The sequence below is a fragment of the Athalia rosae genome, chromosome 2, assembly GCF_917208135.1.
Source record: "Athalia rosae chromosome 2, iyAthRosa1.1, whole genome shotgun sequence".
NCBI lineage: Eukaryota > Metazoa > Arthropoda > Insecta > Hymenoptera > Athaliidae > Athalia > Athalia rosae.
In genome coordinates this window covers 3,116,682-3,136,410 of record NC_064027.1, presented here as the reverse complement: position 1 = coordinate 3,136,410, position 19,729 = coordinate 3,116,682, and the positions used below count along the sequence as shown (strand labels likewise).

At 44.9% G+C, this 19,729-nt stretch overlaps 1 protein-coding gene and 1 long non-coding RNA gene across 2 annotated transcripts; both read left to right on the top strand.

Annotated features, from left to right (window-relative positions):
• The first annotated feature begins 957 nt into the window (after window positions 1–957).
• Window positions 958–2,575, top strand: LOC125499793. The gene is made up of 2 exons (XR_007276784.1): window positions 958–1,819; window positions 2,233–2,575. It is a non-coding gene; the product is annotated as an uncharacterized LOC125499793 (long non-coding RNA).
• A 299-nt stretch (window positions 2,576–2,874) lies between these two features.
• LOC105691902 lies at window positions 2,875–19,636 on the top strand. Its single transcript, XM_012410714.3, has 5 exons — window positions 2,875–3,646; window positions 16,703–16,846; window positions 17,691–17,995; window positions 18,093–18,349; window positions 18,460–19,636. Exons 1-5 carry the CDS (start codon window positions 3,316–3,318, stop codon window positions 19,232–19,234), a joined length of 1,812 nt encoding a protein of 603 aa, XP_012266137.3. The 5' UTR covers window positions 2,875–3,315; the 3' UTR covers window positions 19,235–19,636.
• The last annotated feature ends 93 nt before the right edge of the window (window positions 19,637–19,729 follow it).

Below are 19,729 nucleotides of genomic sequence, written 5' to 3'. Positions count from 1 at the left end.
CGCGAAGAAATAAGAAGTCCTCGGTACACTGGACGCGGTACAAACCGAGTCCTCGCGATATTCCGTATTATAGTATAGCTGACAAAATGGGAACTATTCCTTGAACTAATAGGATTCCCACGGGAGATACCGATCGGTATCTACGGGTAGAATCCAACTGAGTTCTCACTCGGATGAAAATCTGCACGAACGTTGTGTATACGATGCGGAGTGTATACGTATATATATATATATATATATATATATATATATACATGTACACCTTTACGTAAACGTGTATACCTATACAGGTATTCACTGCGACGTTGCATCGGTACGAAGGACGGACATAACGAGTTGCAGGTTCGTTTTGCTTCTCCTTGATCTTGAGCAGAACCATGAACCCCGTACCATTTTCTCAGCTGCGGTAGCGGCTAGGCACACCCTGTGCCGCACGGCTCGAGCTGCGGTAATAATTGTTCGCGTATTTATACTATATATATATATATATATATATAAAATGGCGACCTCGTCCTTGCAGCTTCGAGCGTGAACGCAGCGCGCCTCTCCGATGCTGTTTCTGCAATTGGCTGCTCCTGATGATTCCGCCGACAATCCACTCGTCTGTTTCGCGATCCGCCAACGTGGGAATGCCGCGGTTTTGTTTAACGAAACTACTGCGACACTATCGCGCGTCCGACAAGGCCGCTAAAGCGCCTTCAACGATCTTACGTGCAGATTATTGTTTCGTAACGCGGCGCAATATTATACGGGGGGGGGTTACCCGTACAGCGGTCCCCCCGAGCTGGACTGATACACTCCACGTTATAAGCTTAATTTCCATTTTACAGGTATCTTCGTATATATAATACAACTATATCTCCTCGGTCTTCACTTTCCCTAACGAGTCCCGCGAATTTCATCTACCGAATACACAGTTCGCCGTACGAATGGCGAGCGATGTAAACTTACACATCGTGATAATTGAACGCTAAAGTGGACGTCCGATGCTCTTTCGCAGATATGATTAAAGCGTAACAGTATATATGGAAGATCATTAGCTACTCCTTTCTCTCACAATAAAGATTTTGCGGCAATTAAACTCGACTCTGAATTAACAACCATAAATATAACAACCGTAAATGGAATGGTCGCGAAATTACGTACGGATCATAATATCAATTAGGGAGGGAGAGAGAGAGAGAGAGAGAGAGAGAGATGTGTTCCGCGGCAGTTTGCAAAACTTCGCGGGCAAGTGTTACTTCTTTCGGTGGATTGCGTTTAACGAACAAGTACCAGGTTTCTCGACACCTGATCGACCTCCGTTGAAAAAGCTTAGCCACCGACTCCGATACCTCATAACACCGGTTCAATGATAAACCGTTACCTCCGCTCGCTAAGCCCGTAATTACCGATAATTAGGGCGCGATTCGTTCTAGCGAACGCTCGCTACTTGCGCCAAAACGCATGAAATATACATCTGAAAATTTGAATCGTTGCATGTGTACACCGGGTGATCGTCGACGCGTCGATATACGCCGGGCGTATCCGAATCGGAGGTGAGTCGCAAACCGCTTATCGCATGTAAAACACGTACCTCGCGTCGGACGAACGAGTAGGATGAGCATTCGAAACGAGAAACGAAACACAATAGGATAGCCTTACGAATAGGCATCGGCGTTGGCGATATTTTGCCCGTTTGGTGGGAGGGTAGAGCGAATCTGAGAGGCACAGAGGGGAGAGCCCCAAAGGCTGGAAGGCCTCCTCTTACACGCCACTCGCCTCATGACCGGCGTCAGTGACTTCGCGTCCACCGCCACGATCACATCTTCATCCAAAAGTACGACACACCCCGTCTACGTTTGACAGCTCGGCTCTCGCTCGTTTTTTTTTTCACTATTTATCGATTATTCAGTATCGTTGAGATTTCATTAGTTTTGGTGGATCGCCGAGGCAGATAACGGAGGGACTTTAGCATCTCCTTAGTTTCACGTGATTTCTCACTCGTTATCACTTTACAGTATCTCGTACTTTAAATCAACGGATATTAACGATCCTCAAGGGATATTTATTGCGGTATTTTAGGTATTTTCAAACTGAACTTTTAACTCAAACGGAGAACATAGCTGTGTTTCCTATAAGCATTCGATCACCCGTACTTTTAGAATCGTAACACTTTGGAATAGATACAAAGAAATTATCATTGTTCTTGTTTCGATCAAGACTCAACGTTCTTCTTTCTTTAAATTTTAGAGAAAAGACGCGATACCCTGAAAAAAGGAGGCTGATTAATTCGCGACTCGAATTCAACCGTATCGAAATCACCGAGGATATCTCAGGGTCGAAGGAGAGGAAATGCTTCTGAACGTGAAGGGTCATTCGAATGCCTACTTGTAGTGCCTCGACGGCAAGACGCATCGATCGCACAAATGATCCTGATTCATCGATCGATCACCCATGAATGGATCGTGAATCTTTCCCGGATGCAAATTATCCGGAAGAAACAGTTCGAGCATTTAGATAACTTCTCTTCATCGATGTCGACGTCGATTCGCTACAACAAAAATACCGAACTCGACTTGTGAGATGTGAGAACGAAGATGAATTTTGGAACCTCCGCGATATCCGGATCAAAGTGGTGCCCCTTATACATACAGTTCTGATTGTGTTCGGATTGTGTCAGTGTGAACGAGTCATCGATTCCCCCGTACGGGAATGAAAACTTGGCCTTCGGTGTTGGATAAAATTTATTTATTTTCCATTGGTCGTAATCTTCGCTGCGTACCGTTGCCTCCGGCAACAGATATCGTTCAGTGAATACAGATGACGACATAGTTGACTAGTCTCGACTCGAGCTGTCACAAGTTCGAAAGTGGAAATCATCGGTTGATCTCAGGTACTCCTCCTCGATCGGCGTGAAGTGGTGAACGGTCTGCGCGCGTGACTTCGGGCAAAATCTTCCGATTCCCAGGGATTGATTCGGATTCGCGGGCAAGAAACGGTGACGGTAAAACTGTTCGGTGTCTTTTCGGTGACGTAACCGAAGAAAGTGTCCGACGAACCTGTTTTCCCATTGTTCGGACGAGTCGTCGACGTTTCCGCACGGATAGCGAAACGTGCGTGCGAGCTACTCGCGAGGGATACCGTGACAAAATTTCTAAAACTCACCGAGGATCCGGCTACAATCGTGACAATTAAAAATCGTTTAGCGCGTTAACGGGCGAAAGGACGCGGCGCATGGTCATCTCTTCCGAGTCCGAGCGAACGTCACTACGCTCGTGAACTTGAGCGCGGCAGACGATGAAATCAAAGTACCCCGTGCTTTACTGAAGTGAAATGAAGCCGAGAAGGAACGAAATAACGATGTCCTCGAACAGCGAATTCTCGACGATTTCCAGCGGCGAGGGCACCTCGCTGCCAAAGTCATTGCCGAGCTCGCGGGAAGCAACGGCCGAAACGAACTCGGGTGGTTTTATGCCCCTGAGGGAATTTCTGGACAGATTCTCCCTGCCGAGGGTTGTGCGCCTGGAGGGCACCGGAGGCAGACCAGTTCTACTGTACAAGCAACAACCGAGATCACTCAGGGTCACGGCTACTTTACTGATGCATCGTTACCGACACGACGTCAAGTTAGGACCAGAAATCGTCATCCCCGAAGGCTATCCAGGTGAGTTTTGGCTAATCGTTTCTCGTAACCGTCTACACATATAACAAATTACTTTCCTGTTATCTCTTGCGCTCTACGGGTTTCCCAATCTGAGTCAATGAGGCGGTGAGAAAAACACATTTTCCCGAATGACTAATTTCAGCTATGGCTACACAAAAATTCTTCGTAATAAACGGCGTGATTCGCTTTCGAGAATATCCAGGGTGTCGCAATTCCGCGTTATTTCTGTTGATCGGATTCGGTTCGATTGAACGATCAACGGAGTCAAATCGCGGCGAGTTTTGCGTCGTTTGTCGAACGCCACGCCGTCGATGCGAATTGAATCGCTATATCGCTAATGGAAAATGTACGTTTCGCGGTGAACATCGTAAACCGAAGTACTCACTCGTGGCGTGTGCCACGTGGGCGCGTGCTATTAACACCTTCACCACTTAGCATCCCTGCATCTCGGTTGTACGTATATTGTGCGTCGCTGCGTAGTGTGCTCGGTAATTATGTATGCACGAGTATAAAATGCAAACGCGTGGACGCGGTACGCACATTACAATTAGTTTTATCGTATCTCTCGTACAAGTTATATTCGTTCGCACTGTTATTTCGTACGTACGTACGATCGCGGCTGCGCATGAAAGACACGAAAGCTCCGGTGTTCGCCTATCTGATGAAATCCCACCTAGATTTGAAAAATTCCGGAAACGCGAGCTGAAATTACGTTCCCAGCAAGCTAGCGCGATGCAATTGTGCCAACATTACGAAAGATATAATTGGTGGCAAAAAGTCGATCTCTGAATAATCACGTGTCTCTTGTTGATTTAAGGAGACAATGGATGGAAACATCCGGTGCGATGAAGGGGGTAAGAAAAATTTCTGCGTATTAAATAACGAGCGAGTCGCAGCTGTAACGTGTAATTTATCGGCTGCATACGGAGCCCTCGCGCTAACGTCTCACATTCTCATGACGTGAAATTATTAATTTTCTAAATCGCCGTCTTACGGCGTATTCAAAAATCTCACGCGAGAGTCGCAGTATCGCAAATATACTACGCACTCCGACCGTACCTATTGTTGGACGGATATAGACGGAAAATTATTGCCCAATGTTTGATAAACGTAGCAACGTTTGAAACGATCCGGTCTCACGCCTACTCTCCGTTCCGGATAAACCCGGGCCGAACGAATGAAACTACCACGAGAGACTGTGTAACGGTCGATGGTCGGGTGATATACGGTAATTTTTCCTCCATTTTTTTTCCACATTACCCTTGTTCCTTTTTCTGTACATTACGTAGTTGCCGATGCGAATGAGAAATAGAAGTGAAAAAAAAAGAAAAAAAAACTCGGCGGTATTCGATTCCGTCTCACCGTAAAAAGTAATCGTCGTCGCTTCGTAACCGCGATTAGAAACTGTCTTCCACATCCAGCGTTGAACTCTCCGCGCGGTGCCACGCGAATAAAGCCGATCGATTTCACGGTCGGATTAGATGCGTAGCGGAGAATTGAATGAACAATGGAGTGGACGGTACCGACTTTTTCCTTGACCTTCGGAAAGTGATTTTCGAGTCGTCCGAGCCCCACGGGACAAAGCCGATTCTAACGGTGCGGATATTCACGCAGGGGACGACCGGTGGAGGAGGGGGGGGGGGGGAAGGGGGGGAAACCCGACGTGGCGAATCGCAGAGTACATAGTAGCGGTTTATAGTAAATATACCCGTGTAAGATATCCCCCTTCGCGATGAATTACGTCGACAATTTCTTCTCGCGTGTTTTCTAAACGCGTAATAACACAGGAGAAGCGAACCTCCGCCGACACCGACACCGTCCGATCGATCGACCGACCGACCGATCGACCGATCGGCTACGTAACGGAGTTTATTGAGAAACAAACGAGCGGGGGCAGCCTAATAATCGCGCCAAGGGCATAGGGTCAACCGCGAACCCCGACCCCGAGATCGATCATCGATCCTTCAACGATTCCTCTTCTTCTTCTTCCTCTTCTTCTTCTTCTTTACAATGATCTTCGATTCGTCCGTGTTTATTCACGTACTCGCGCAGTAGGCAATCCCTCTCCGCCGCATTTATATGGCCGGTAATTGTATATTATCGAGCGCACTATGTTTGTAAAGCTCGATCACTCTGACCGCAGGAATGTCGGACTCGATGCAAACCGAGGATGTAATCGGCAATCAAGACTCTGCTCTGCATTCAACCGACGTTTCCGCCTCCGTATAAATACACGAATTCAGTTCGTAAAATTACTTACTATCGTACAGCCCGATCGAACTATAACTTGTAATAATTCCCTCGGTATCGTTTCGTATTTGCCCTGTGTATATATCTACCTACATATACCGCGTATGTATGTACGTAAAATGACGACTGTACAAACAACGGAGAACGGCGAGCGCACGAAATCGTCGCGTATACCATAAGCTGCTACGATAATATCGTGGGAGGCTAATTTTCAGAAAACTGACATTTATCGTAGACCGAAACAAAAAAAAAGGAGGTACGTACCTAGCTTCGCACTCGCGAGGCGCGTCGTGACTCAGAGCGTAGATATGAAGCGGAGAAATAAACGCGCGGTTGTATACGAACGAGATAGGCGAAAGAAGAAGCGGGAAAAATAGAAAGAGAGCGAGAGAGCGAGAGAGAGAGAGAGAGAGAGAGAGAGAGAGAGAGAGATCGTCTGGTGGAAGGTGAGTTGCGTCCGCTGTCCTGCGAGCGCCTATGATCTATGATCTACGTTCTACGATCTACGTCGGTGACGCGTGCCCGCCGAGATATCCTACCCGGTACAACGGTGAGTGGTACACATCCAACCGGTTGATTCAGAGAAGGTTCTGCCCGATGCCGCGCGGAAGGCGAAAGGCGAAAGGAAGAAGATCTTAATAGTTGGACTCTGCGCGTCGTCACTAGGGAATTCCGGATGTCCGTACGATCCGCGCGCGTTATGTATACCTTGCTGTATCGCACGTAGTTGTACACACCGCAACCTATTAGCGAGTCGGAGAGGCGCCCAGAGGTCGTCTCAGAGGTCAGATCGATGCGTGACCGTAACCGCGTACCTCCCTCCTATAATACGCGCGTATACTATACCCAACGTAACCATAAGGTATACATCGCCAGCGACTTGTATCTCGGGTGAAATATGGTTCTGGTTCGTGCATAGGAAGCATCCCCGTTCGATTTATGGGTACGACTATAACGCACGGTAAGTAAGCTGTTTCAATGTTACAGCCGATAATTGGAAATATGGTCGGAAGATAACGAAACACCCGATGCTCTACGCTTTAAAGGAAGATCGCAGCCAACGAACTTCTTCGACTTGGCTCTCTACGCCCGTTGTACAATCCCTCTATGTGAATAAAAAAATCTTGTACCAAAAACGAATGCAAGGGAGGAGATTTTCAATATTCAGATTATAATAACAATATTGTAGAGTTGATGATTTTGGCTTTCAGATTTGGATTCCTGAGCTGATTATATGTGAGATTACTCTTGAAGAACGAACAAACAATTCGATTTTTGGGCCAAAAGTAAAGTAGTTTAAAAATTGATTGTATTACACTTTTCTTACGTATTTTGATCTCAGGAATCCGAATCTGAAAGGAAAATTGATCCATCTCTAAAATTGACCGAGTTATCGCCAATTTTCACCTTTTTGGGGTCAAAAATAAAAAATTGATTTCTTAGTCTATATTAATGTAATTTGAGCTCAGGAATACGAATCCGAAAGAAAATTTGATCTATCTGCAAAAATGACCGAGTTATTCCCATTTTTTCGCATTTTTTACCATAAAAATGGAGATATCTCAAAGGGAAAAAATCGTAGCTCAATTTGGACAACGGATTCGTGTTCCTGAGGTCAAATTACATAAGAAAAGTGCCATACGATCAATTTTGAAAAATAAAAATTTTCGGTCAAAATTTGAGATTTTTCCAAGGGGTACCCCTTACGATTTTTTCAAATTTTGGCCAAAAATTTTTATTTTTCAAAATTGATCGTGTGGCACTTTTCTTATGTATTTTGACCTCAGGAACACGATGCCGTTGTCCAAATTGAGCTACGATTTTTTCCCTTCGAGATATCTCCATTTTTATGGTAAAAAATGCGAAAAAATGGGAATAACTCGGTCATTTTTGAAGATAGATCAATTTTTGTTTCGGATTCGGATTCCTGAGCTCAAATTACACTAGGATAGACTAAAAAATCAATTTTTCATTTTTGACCTCAAAAAGCTGAAAATTGGCGATAACTCGGTCAATTTCACAGATAGATCAATTTTTTTTCAGATTCGGATTTCTGAGGTCAAAATACATAAGAAAAGTGTAATACAATCAATTTCTTAACTACTTTACTTTTGGCCCAAAAATCGAATTGTTTGTTCGTTCTTCAAGAGTAATCTCACATATAATCGTCTCAGGAATCCAAATCTGAAAGCTTAAATCATCTACTCATGCAATCGATGAAGTAATCATCAATTATTCGCTGGTGGGAGCATAAAAATTATAAGACATATCGATTGGTTTTATAATAATATTTCCAAACCTGCTGAACGATTCGCATCTGCATCAGCCGTGTGGCAACAAATGAATTGACATCGAATTATAATTTCTGTTTCGAATCACCATGTTTTTCGTTTCCCTCCTACGATGAAAAGATGAAAGGACAAAGGACTATGATTTCGAGCAGGTTTCCATAAATATTGGAGAAAATTCTTTATGTGACTTCTCGTGTAACGGATGTCTGAGCTTTGTCCGATCGGAACGGTTGAATTATTCAAACGAACGTTACACCTGGACACATGTTACATGCGATACCAGAAATATCGTAGCTTCGGCTTAGACCGACTTACCAGGGGGGCTTAAGGCCCACGACTACACGGCGCGGGATTAACGACCTCGGTTGATGTTGAAACCTCGCTGAGATCCTTCAAATGAAAAGCAAGAAAATGCAAAATACGTCGGGCGAACCCCCCGGCTCGGTCAGACGACGTCGACTTCCGTTGACAGGTCTACAAGTCGATTAGGCATCGACTAATTACCGTGACGCAATAGCTCAATGATTAATACAAGTTCAATAACCCGTTTCATCTGGAGAGGAATTCGACCTGCAGCTAGAATTTGGACGATGAATGAAATCGTTTCCTGTTTACAACTAGCGAGCTCACATACTTGAATCAGACGCGCGTCGCGGTTGCGTGTAAAAAATAATTCAGAATTCCGTGACCCACTGCCTTTACGTCGAATGACTTAATTTAACGAGTCGAAGCCATCGAAATGGAAAGATGTCGTCTCAATCATCGAGAATACGTTCCTATTGGGTCGGACGCTTTGGAGCAAACGATATTTTACCGATCGACCAAAAATCCATGGAATACCATTTTCGCGTGCGATCTAATTTATTTTGAGTAGTATTTTGAAACGACCGAGTGGTCGTCGTCGATTTTTCGTTTTTTCGTCGACAAGGAAATTGAGACATTATCGATGGGTGGGAACATTTTTATCGTTCGTTCATCGATTTATTACATTAATTCGATAACGTTCAATTTCTCCGAACGAATAAAAGGTGAGGAGCGCGCGCGCGCGTTGTACCCTTGATTGGATCGTTGCCGAAGTCGTTTATATTATCTCACTATAGTTACACGTTCAACTTTTGCATATACGGCCCCGCGCACATCGTTACATACAAACGAACCGGTAGACCGTCGTACGTGCCGCAGTTAAATTGCAGCGATAAAGTGAAATTCCGTCGATTTATTGAATTCTAGCTACTCCAGCTCCGGAATAGAAGAGCGGAAAGGCGACTCGCCCCGATCCATTCGCACGAGTGTAGGTATACCCATACGCGAACGAGCGTATTGAGATCGCTTTTTTCTCATCGTATCAATATCGCGTGAATAACGATTCTCCAATCCGAGTATAATACCTGCATGGTTAGTTGACTACATAAAGCACGCGCGCCGGACTCAGAACAGCACTTTCACGGTTGACTTCGCACCGAACTAATATTATATTATATGGGTACCACAAGATATTGGTACTTCTATATAACAAGAATTACGCGACGTTCAGATCTCGGTAACCGATATAAATTCGCATTAATAACGTCGATAGTCGGAATTTTCTCTCTATTTCAGTCTACGAAATAAATAGAAAATTACGCTCTTCGGACTACCGCCGCTTCGTTGCTGAGAAATTTTCAAATACCCACTCGAACCCCATTTATCCTCCGCGGGGGACATTCCGTAACATTCGAAACGGGATTAATTTCTTTCATAGGGTCTCCCGTTCGAAGGCTATAAAGCAAACCCCGCACCTGGGCGCTGCGCCTCGGAGCTACCGAGCATCCCTCGCACCACCGGCCATCTGTCCTCCAGGTGACCCTTATACTTCGCCGGCGAGTCACCCGCACCGCTCTCGCCTCCTCGACCCCCATAAAAATCCCCGTCGGGATCTTTGGAGTCGTGACCGCGAATACCTCACGCGTATTACTTATTACGTCGGCCTTTACAACTGCTGCTGCTGCTGCTGCCGCTGCCGCTGCCGCTATTGTATAGTTTACGTGTTCAAACGTAACGTTCGTATGTATGCGCGGTGCGCCACGTGTGTTTCTTGCGAAGAGGCATAAATATAAGTGAAATCAATTTAGAAATTACCGCAATATAAGCGGGATACGTATACGCACAAGATATAGTCCCGCCGCAACGGTGTGCAGCACGAACGAGTATTTATTAAGGATAATGTAATTGTAATTGATTTGCTAGCACTTGTATCACCCCGCGTTCCCCGTTCACCGTTTTATAATTGCCGCTTGTCAATTAGCATATATGTAAATTGATATATAACACATGATCGTAGGCATCCCGAACCCCCCCCCCCCCCCCCTCTGTCAATTAAGTCGCTCGATCTCTTCTTACGGTAAATTTTTTAATTTCAACACACACACGCATCACCAGAGGCGCAGAATATCAATCGTTCGTTTTATTCCCGCCTTTCTACGCATTTCCCCAGCTGTTCGTTTACTACATATACGATACATCCTATACGTACAACCGCTTAGCCCTGCAGTGTCAATTTCACAACTGTACATCTATTCTGTACACACGTACCATACGTACCTCATCATAGCTGAGAAAGGAAAAGATGTATCGACCCTGCCAAGGTGTTCACCATTCCGTGAGCCTCCAGGTGTACGAGAGCCGCCGCTTCAGCATGGGGGTGACGAGAGAAAGGGGCGGCTAGAATTTACGAGCATCATCGGTTAGGAGGAAGAAAAAAAAAAAAATACAACAACAACAACAACAAACTGGCACGTGCTCAGGTAAAATTTCTGGGAGAAAAAACCGAGGAGTTTCAATGGGGGAAAATTTGAGACACCCGAAAATTTGAGGTGATTCTATAATAGCCTCTGTATTGGCCGACGGGCGCTCCGAATTTTCTAGACACATTTTCTAGTCTCATTAGATTTTAGACTCACGGTGCGAGGAACATCTGAAATATGGTGATCGCCTATTCGAGTTACGAGATATCCATATTAATAGCGTGTAATGGTATCCAGTTTGAGAGGACTCGTTTGTTACCATCGGTTAAAAATAATAAGTGCTAGCCAGAAAAAGTTTTTCGAGAGTTACAAGGTTACAAGTGAAATTATATTACCGGAACATGTTTTCGCCGCGGTCTATTTATCAAATTGTGCATACGTACGTACAGACGGGTATTTTTAGCTGTTAAATTTCATATGGAAAGAAAAAACGAAAGGGCGTTGTATACCGGTATATCGATGACGCTGGACATACCTATACACACTGTATGAATTGCCTTTGCTCGAACCGCGCAATTTATATTTGAAGAATTACCCGGGCTCGTATGTACGTATTACAGTATGTCGAACGTGTGGAGAGAAAATGGTAGGCGCAATCGCATCGTGTTGCTTCGTGACTTGAGCGATACGTTTAAATAATGATGCCATAAATTACGGCGTCACGTCACGCAGAATAATGATCGATGGAAGATCGATAAATTCGTAAATCAATGATACGTGTACTCGGTCTCGTTTTCTCTACGCGCTCGATTCGTTTCAGCGTATAGAAATGCATCGCTGCGCTTCTGACTCGTATATACACTATTTGTAACCGCAAGTTATTGGCTTATTGCTAATTAATACAACAACAAGTTGCTTCTAATGGCGCTAGACATCCCGTGTCTAGTTTTTCGAAAAACATGTCGCTCGAGCGTTCGTGCGGGTTTCCAGTGACGTACGTGAAACGGGTAAAAAAATTAATCTTTCCCGATGATATTGATAAAAGGTCAATTAAGCCGGACGATAGAAAAAACTTTTATATCGCTTCGACGATCCACCGATTCTTACCGCAGTCACGTATAACAGGCTCGTTTTTCTCGAAAAATTATTCTCACATATCGCAAATCGTTTAGCGAATGTTGAAGGGAAAAAATTAATAAAGAAAAGAGAAAAACAACCCTTATCCTTTCGGGACGACTTTGTAGGCCGTGCGGCGATGGAATTTGAAAAAAATGAATACAACCGTCCGTGGTCCAGGTTTGCCGAGAATTCGATTCTATGAACGAGCCGAATGGAGAACGATGATATTATATCCTTAAGGGGGTTTAGCTCTCGGATAAAAACGATCTACAAAATTACCTTCAGGACTCCCAAGACCTTGCAGGTCTGAACACTTCGCAGAAGGCGTGGCCGCGGTGTGATCATCGAAGGTCGCCTGGTTCTTTGGCTCTCCCGCTAATTGATTTAAGAATGTCGCTGCGCAATGCGAAAACGCTGTCCGCGGTCCAGTCCCTAAAAAGTATCGAGTGCCACCCCGCCGCATGAGCGGAGATCACGTCGCCAGCCCGATTATTATCGGAATAGTTTCACGCGTCGGGGCTCTCCGGGCGACGTGTACGAGTATTCCGAAACCATTTTTGCGACGCTTCCAATCGGCGGCGGGGCGACGGACGACAAATTTTCGTCTCGTCTTCGATGCGAATGCGTATATCCGTTATCCCCTTCGGACGCATATACTTATTTATTTATTTTCGTGCAGTCTTCTCTTCCATATTTGCTCGAGAAAACGTGAGAACATAATTATTATCACCCGCGTAGCTCGTATAATTGGCCGGTGATTAGATCAATGATCATATGTAATTAGAGATTACGGAATGAGCATTATATTCATAGAAAAGCTGTGCAAGAAAATAGCAACGAACCGTTTTAATCTAATGTATATAATAGCAAGTATATTAATAAGGTTCGTTCGCTCGCTCGTTGTTCACCTTTATTTTCATTAGATTTTCCAACGGATACGCCGCAAGTCGCAATATAATTACACTACTTAACGCATTCGGCTGCATTATAACGATGTCGGATGTGCATAGAAATGGAAAGTAGAGAGATACACACCCATACACACCCAACGAATATTACGAAATTACCCGCAGCCGAGTCGTATTTCACCGATCGCAAAATTGTGCCGTTCCCCATGTAAAATCGAATTCGTTCCCCGATCTCGTTCGTCCCCCCAGAAAAATCGCTCGCGGCGTCGATCCGGCTCCGTCCACCATTGTGCCTCCTCGCACAACCCACGCGTTACGTAACAGTGCCGAATTTCACGGGATCGCGAGCGTGAATATTCGGTCAGGGCGAACGGTGCGATACGAGGCTGGGTATTAACTAACGTCATCGAACACAAAACTCCGTTACCGATGACGTAACAAGGATCGCGAGGACCGCGCGAGCTGCCGCCGCGGGTCGGATAAAGAGACGAGATGCAGGTGGAGCGAAGGGCAGGACGAGAGGAAAAAAGGAAGAATGAGAAGGACCGTAAGACAATGATGCCCCAGGCGGATTATATCCGTCGAGAATAATAAGGTGCGGAGAACGGCGGTGCGGGGGCAGCGTACGACCAAGGCGACTCAGGCAATCGATTTTTTCCAGTCCCAAGATGGGAGGAAGGAAGGGACCCGGTTCGGCTGACCCCTGCAGCCCCGTACGATGCCCTCCGCGAAAATTCCCGCGACGCGATTCCCCCGCGGGCCGCACCCTTTTCAGACTCAGCGGATGTAATTGTGTATGGCCGAATTGCATTTTGAATTCCATCGGCGTATATTGCGTTTCATTAAATAATTATTATTAACTACCTCCGGGAGTCAATTTTTTGCGATTCTCTTCGTTATATGTTTCAGAGGCAAAAAGAGCCGCCGCGCGTCCGTTTCGCGTATGTCGTGTGCGTGTTTAGTGCTAACGGTAAGATTAATTTCGATGAGACACGTATAATTACACCGATCTAGGAGCATAAAAGGTTCGCTGAAAGACCGTAATTAACTCATTGACGTTATAGAGTCGGATTTACATCATCCGTTTCGGTAACGCTTCAACGTTCGCAAAGCGTCGACTGCCCGCTTCCGAATCGAACCGACAAAGTGGAAGTCATAAATTACGCGGGTTCTCTAGAAAATTTTTCACCTCCTCCTTTTATACACATTCCTCGCGTTCGTTTTTTACATTCAATTCCGATCAGCCCGAAAAATTCGCTCAGCAATCTCCGATTAAAATCGACAATCTTTCAGAGCTGAGCGCTGGAAGTGGCGGCGGCATCTTTGACGCTCCTTATATTCCGTCTCCGCTCCGTTCTTTGGATCGACTGCAGGAGGCAGCTAGCTAAAGCCATTTTCGATGCGTGATACCTATACACACCGGCTCGCGTCTTTGGCGAAAAATAAAGAACGGTTCATGTGATGTAAAAATAAAAAGTGGCGTGGCGAAAAAACCTGCACCGGAGATTCATATCGCGGTCCGATATCTTTCACCCGGCTGATTACGTGGCTATAATATTATCATTATTATCGTTATTATCGTTATTATTATTTTGTTCCTCACTTCACCTTTGTTATTTCGACGCGACGCTGTATTATATGTCCCGTTGCCAAAATCTTTGGGATCTTCGAACGAATTATTGCTTTTCCTCCGGGCACAAAAGCGGCTGTAACAGACCACGTCCGACACACGCTATTTTCGATGAACCGTTCGACGATCACGCCCGAATTATTACCAAGTTCACGGCGTGAAATCATTGAATTAAAGGTGTGTGAATTTCTAAGAGCCTGACAATGAATGGAGAAACTATATCAGGCGTACGGGAGAATGTTACTCGATATTGGCAAGAGAAACCGATCGGGTCGTTGCGATGAATTTATAGCTGTATAGGACTTATTTTTGTAATTAGAAGAGTAACGAGAAACGACCTTCTTCAACACCTTATTCTTCCCCGTCGTCGGTCCGAGCCAACGTCTCTTTTCTTCTCGTTGCTGCTACTGAAAGAAGTAACTATTTTCTATGTACCAGTTGAATTAAAACTTAATTACATTATAGCGGTACAATCAGCTATAAGGCCATAATAACTGCAATTATTTTACAACCGAAGTTTACGAGCTGTTTGTACCGTGTACACCGATAGGTATACGTATAGGTATATCGACTTGCGTCGGGTCCGAATCAACCCGTTTCTAACTTACGGTGTGTGAGAAATTATTCAATACATTTGACTACCCGAACTGATCGAACTGTTCATACGAGGTATACGAAGGGAATGTGGGGCGTGTCTCAATTAGACGGATAATAAATTAAAATGTTTCTTACTATTTTAAACCCTTTCATTCTTCGGTATGAGTTGGTGTACCCTGCGTACCTGCGGTAGCGAAACGAGCCTCACGTTCTCTCCTGTGTACACACATTTTGTGCCGATATACCTCAGCGTGTATTAAACTTGCATCGGATCACCGCGCCTGGAACTATCGCGTCTACGACGGTAAACGTACACACGTAACGCGCTATAGTCCGGTTATACGCGCTCAGGGCACTCAAAAGTCTGGAATCGATAAATTACGTCAACCGTAATTACCGCGATGTCAAAGTTGAGTGTCAAGGGAAAATATGTTGTTAACCTGGAAGGTCCGGCATAATCTGCCCGGTAATTAGTATTTGGAGTAAACGCCCTATTCGCCCTTGGGATGAAGAGATTATCTGGTAGAAACTCATATGAGGCCAATATCGCCGGACACCATCGACTTTCATTAGCATAATCTATATAAATCTTACACCCGATCTTATCCCATTCCTTGAGTTGAATATCCCCTGGGCTCCTACGCTCCTATGGATATTACACGCCTAGACAACATCCGATAATAGCCGAGGATCGGTAACTCATCTCATGGACGCTCGATGCTCGGTCAAGGATATTATCGACCTCTCAATTTAACAAGTCTGCATTATTCAGTACGAATTATAGTACCGAGGAAGTAAATTATCTCGGAATATCCGCGTGTAACGTGTACAAACAAAAAGTATATGAACTCGAAAGAAAATAGTTTATATGCAAAACCGTTGCAATTTTCTCGGATTAATCACAAGTTTGAAAAACTTTATTTTTATTAAAACGAATCGACGCACCTTAACATATTTACCGCGTGACTGCTCTTTGAAGAGGCGTTATTCTTCTGATGAAAATTTCATTCGAATGCTCGTTGGGAAGAGACGATACGCGGCTATGATGGGATGTATAGCTGTATTAGCCCAAAATGAAGGTGTGAACTTGAATTCACGCAACCGAACGGGTGTATCACACCTGTACGTATGCGAATGGAAGCTGATTTAGGCGTATGAAATATCGTGGGAAAGTTCTCATTCGAGTTTAGTTAACAAGTCGTAATACAACTGTACGATACGGTACGGTATAGCTATAGAGAGACCACTTTTCATCCGCTAACGGCAAATTAATATCAAACAGTCTTCTTCTTATTCTTCGTATTCCTTTCTCTCTTTACTATAGCATAAGCTCGTTCCTGTGTTATTTTCTCCCTGTAAAATCGTACGTGTACGTACACAATATTCAAGATCGTAATCATAGCATCTTTCCACCTATACTAATAACGAAGCTGCTGCACGAGGTGTTGCGGGTGGTCGGGATAAATGAAACTCGACCATTGTAAAAATCATTAATTAAACCGCGACCAATTGTTAATTCAGCTATTCCAATGTTGCAGGATGGTTCTCCGTTGTATCCGGCAGTAATATGGCTGGCAGTGCGAGAGTCTATCGAAGAGTGGAAACTTTAGTGAGGGCGGGTGTGCCAGCGTTTCTTTTGACCTCACCGCTGAGGGCGTACACCCTGACTCACTCAAAAATGGGTAAGTAAGAATTATTCGAATGGTTGCTCGAGTCTGCGAAAAAAATCCGACGCAAGATAATTTAACGCACGAAGTACGTCGAACGTTCTCTCCTTTTTCATCGAGGTGCTATTAGGGAATATATGTATAATGATTACCTTGAAAAGTGCAGGCGTGCACCGAAGCGGAGAATTGAAGAAAAAAAAAAATCAAATGAGCTGTATCTTCATCATGTCGTTGCGGGTACGGCGCGTTGGAAAGCGGTTGCCCGTGACACGGAAAATATTCGCATATCCATACAACCCACTTGGGATAACGTAACGTCACTTGCAAATCATCGTCAAGGTATCGTTCGCGATACACTCGATATGGTACGTGTAATTCCACGATGAAGAGACTCGCACTCGTCAAATCGTAAATTTTCTCTAGATCTGATCGACGATTCGTCGCATATTTCATTCAACTGCGATTGCAAAACTTCAGCTACGAACCTTATTTCTCTACTCCTATGTCGCGCTGTAAAATGCGAGTCGCCAGTTTCGGCCGACTGGTGTAACGCAAATACTCCGTACGGTTTGCGTGCCCGAGTTTTGTACAAACCGCACCCCGAGCAAAGCGACGTCAGTGATCATCGTATAAATGAGAAACGGTCGACACGTGAGGCGCAAACACGTGCACGTGCGGATTGACCAGAACGTGACGCTAATTTAAAATGTGGTCAGCGGGTTTTGCATTTTCAACTACAGATTCGTATAAATCTCCAGCACTGTTCGAAAACTGATCATTTACGGGGTTGAAGATTTTTAGGATTGACTTAAAAGAGGAAAATTAATAAAAAAGCTGCTCAAATTTCGCCTGTTCGCAGAAAATGGAAACCTCCGCGCTCACTATACGAAGACAACGGTCCGCGCTGGCGAAGTTCTGCGGTTGGTTGCAGTTTTTCAAGACACGAGGCGGTACCCCTTGACATTCGGAATCAACGGCGTGAAAGGGTCTTCGGAAAGGGATCAGTACGCTCAGTGTCTGGATTCTCACGGTCGCGAAATTTTTGCCCCGCTCTCAGCGAGGGGAGAATTTTACGCGACTTGTACCAGTGGGAGTTCGGACGCTGACTGCGACGCCGTACTTTACAAGGTGCATCATCTCGCAAAGAGGGATCTGCCACTCAAGGTATGCCGCAGTTATGTAAAAGATGGTTAGAGGCGATTGCACACATACCTGTATTACGGACGACGTTGAACGGTTTTTAATTTTTACGTCCCCGCAGGTCAGACTGGTGGCTGGACCTCTGCCGGTTCCCCTACCTCGCGAATACGCGGGACTCATGCAGCTCGAGACCGCTACCAGAGGATCTATCGTTCTGGGCTGCATCGTACCGGAGAGGCCGGTACATGACCCGGAAATGCTTGAGCTTGTGGTGTCCGGACCTGGCGCCCCGAGGGTCAGACGAGCTCGACTTGGATATCCTTCGGAGGCTCGGCTTCTGGCTTCTCCGAAGCTTCAAAGATTGCTCGCCGCCTGCTGGTGAGTATACAAGACTCGAAGCGATATAACGAACGTCAAATAGTTTATCGCGATCCAACGATCGAATTGATATTTTCCCGAGATACGATATTAACGGTCTGCTTCAACAGCAGGACATTGGGCGACCGTGCGACTGAACCTAGGGTTGCGCCGCAGACGTGGCATCCGAAAAGCACCCCTGAGAAAGAGTTGAACTTGAAGGAAATCAAACCAAAGCCGGAAGCCAAGCCGATTTTACGAAGTCTCCGAGATGGCCTTGAAAATCTAAAAAAGACAGCGATCCGAGAGCGAAGTCAAACCAGGCAAACCAGCAGCGGGGGTGGATTCCTTGAAAAAATCACGAGGCTCACTCAGAGTAACAGAAGCCGTAATCCGGCGAAGAAATCCGCATCTTTCACATTTGCCGTACGACCGGAAGTGGCGATGCGGTCTACGGGGGAAAAATACGCGAGTCTAGAACCAGACGCCATATCACCCAGCAATAATTATAGTAAAGGAATAAAGCAACCCGTTCAGAGGTCGGTGTCCTCTGGGGTCCTGGAAACGCGACAACCCCCACGGGTGGAGCTTCAACCAAATTATGCCCGGGTCAGAGACAGCCTGGTACTGCCAACGACATCGCCAGATCTGACGAGGGCGAAAACGGAAGACATATATGCAGAGATCTGCGAGAATGGGACCGCGAACAACGCTGATTCTAATAATTCATCAGGAAATCATACAGTCGCAAAGGTCAAAATCATCGTTAGGAATGATGTTTCCAGTTCCTTCGTTGACGTAGAGAGGAATGGCCACAACAGCTATGTCAATCTAATCCACACGTCACAGCAAATCGATTCGATCATTAATACCGACGTCGATATTGTTTACAATACTGTATTTTGATGCACGTCTTATGGTAGTAAAAAAGAGGAGATATAATTAAGCCCTATAAAATTGTATTATAGATGTTCATAGATAGGTGTATATTCGTAGCCCATTTCCAATTCAATTATAGGTATAATTGTAAATAATAATTTGCTCATTAAATTTGACAGAATACTATTAAAAAATTGCAACAATAATCTAATAACCCAGTTCCACATTCATGTACCTTGAAAAATGGTGCCAAAGGTCTCAAATTTACAGGTCATCATATCTATATCGATTGTCAAAGAAAGAGATGATCGGAATTCGTGACTCCAGAAGTCACGATTTCAAGATTTTATATACTTTGGAAAATTCGACACAAGAGAACCAGAAATTCTTCAATTTTTGAATCAGGATTTTTGATCTAAGAATTCAAATTGACTCATATTGGAGCTGGTCGTTATTTTAATTGTATCTGTTTCCATGCAAATTGTGGGCGAAAAAAAGCTAATCTAGCCATGTCGGTAAAGA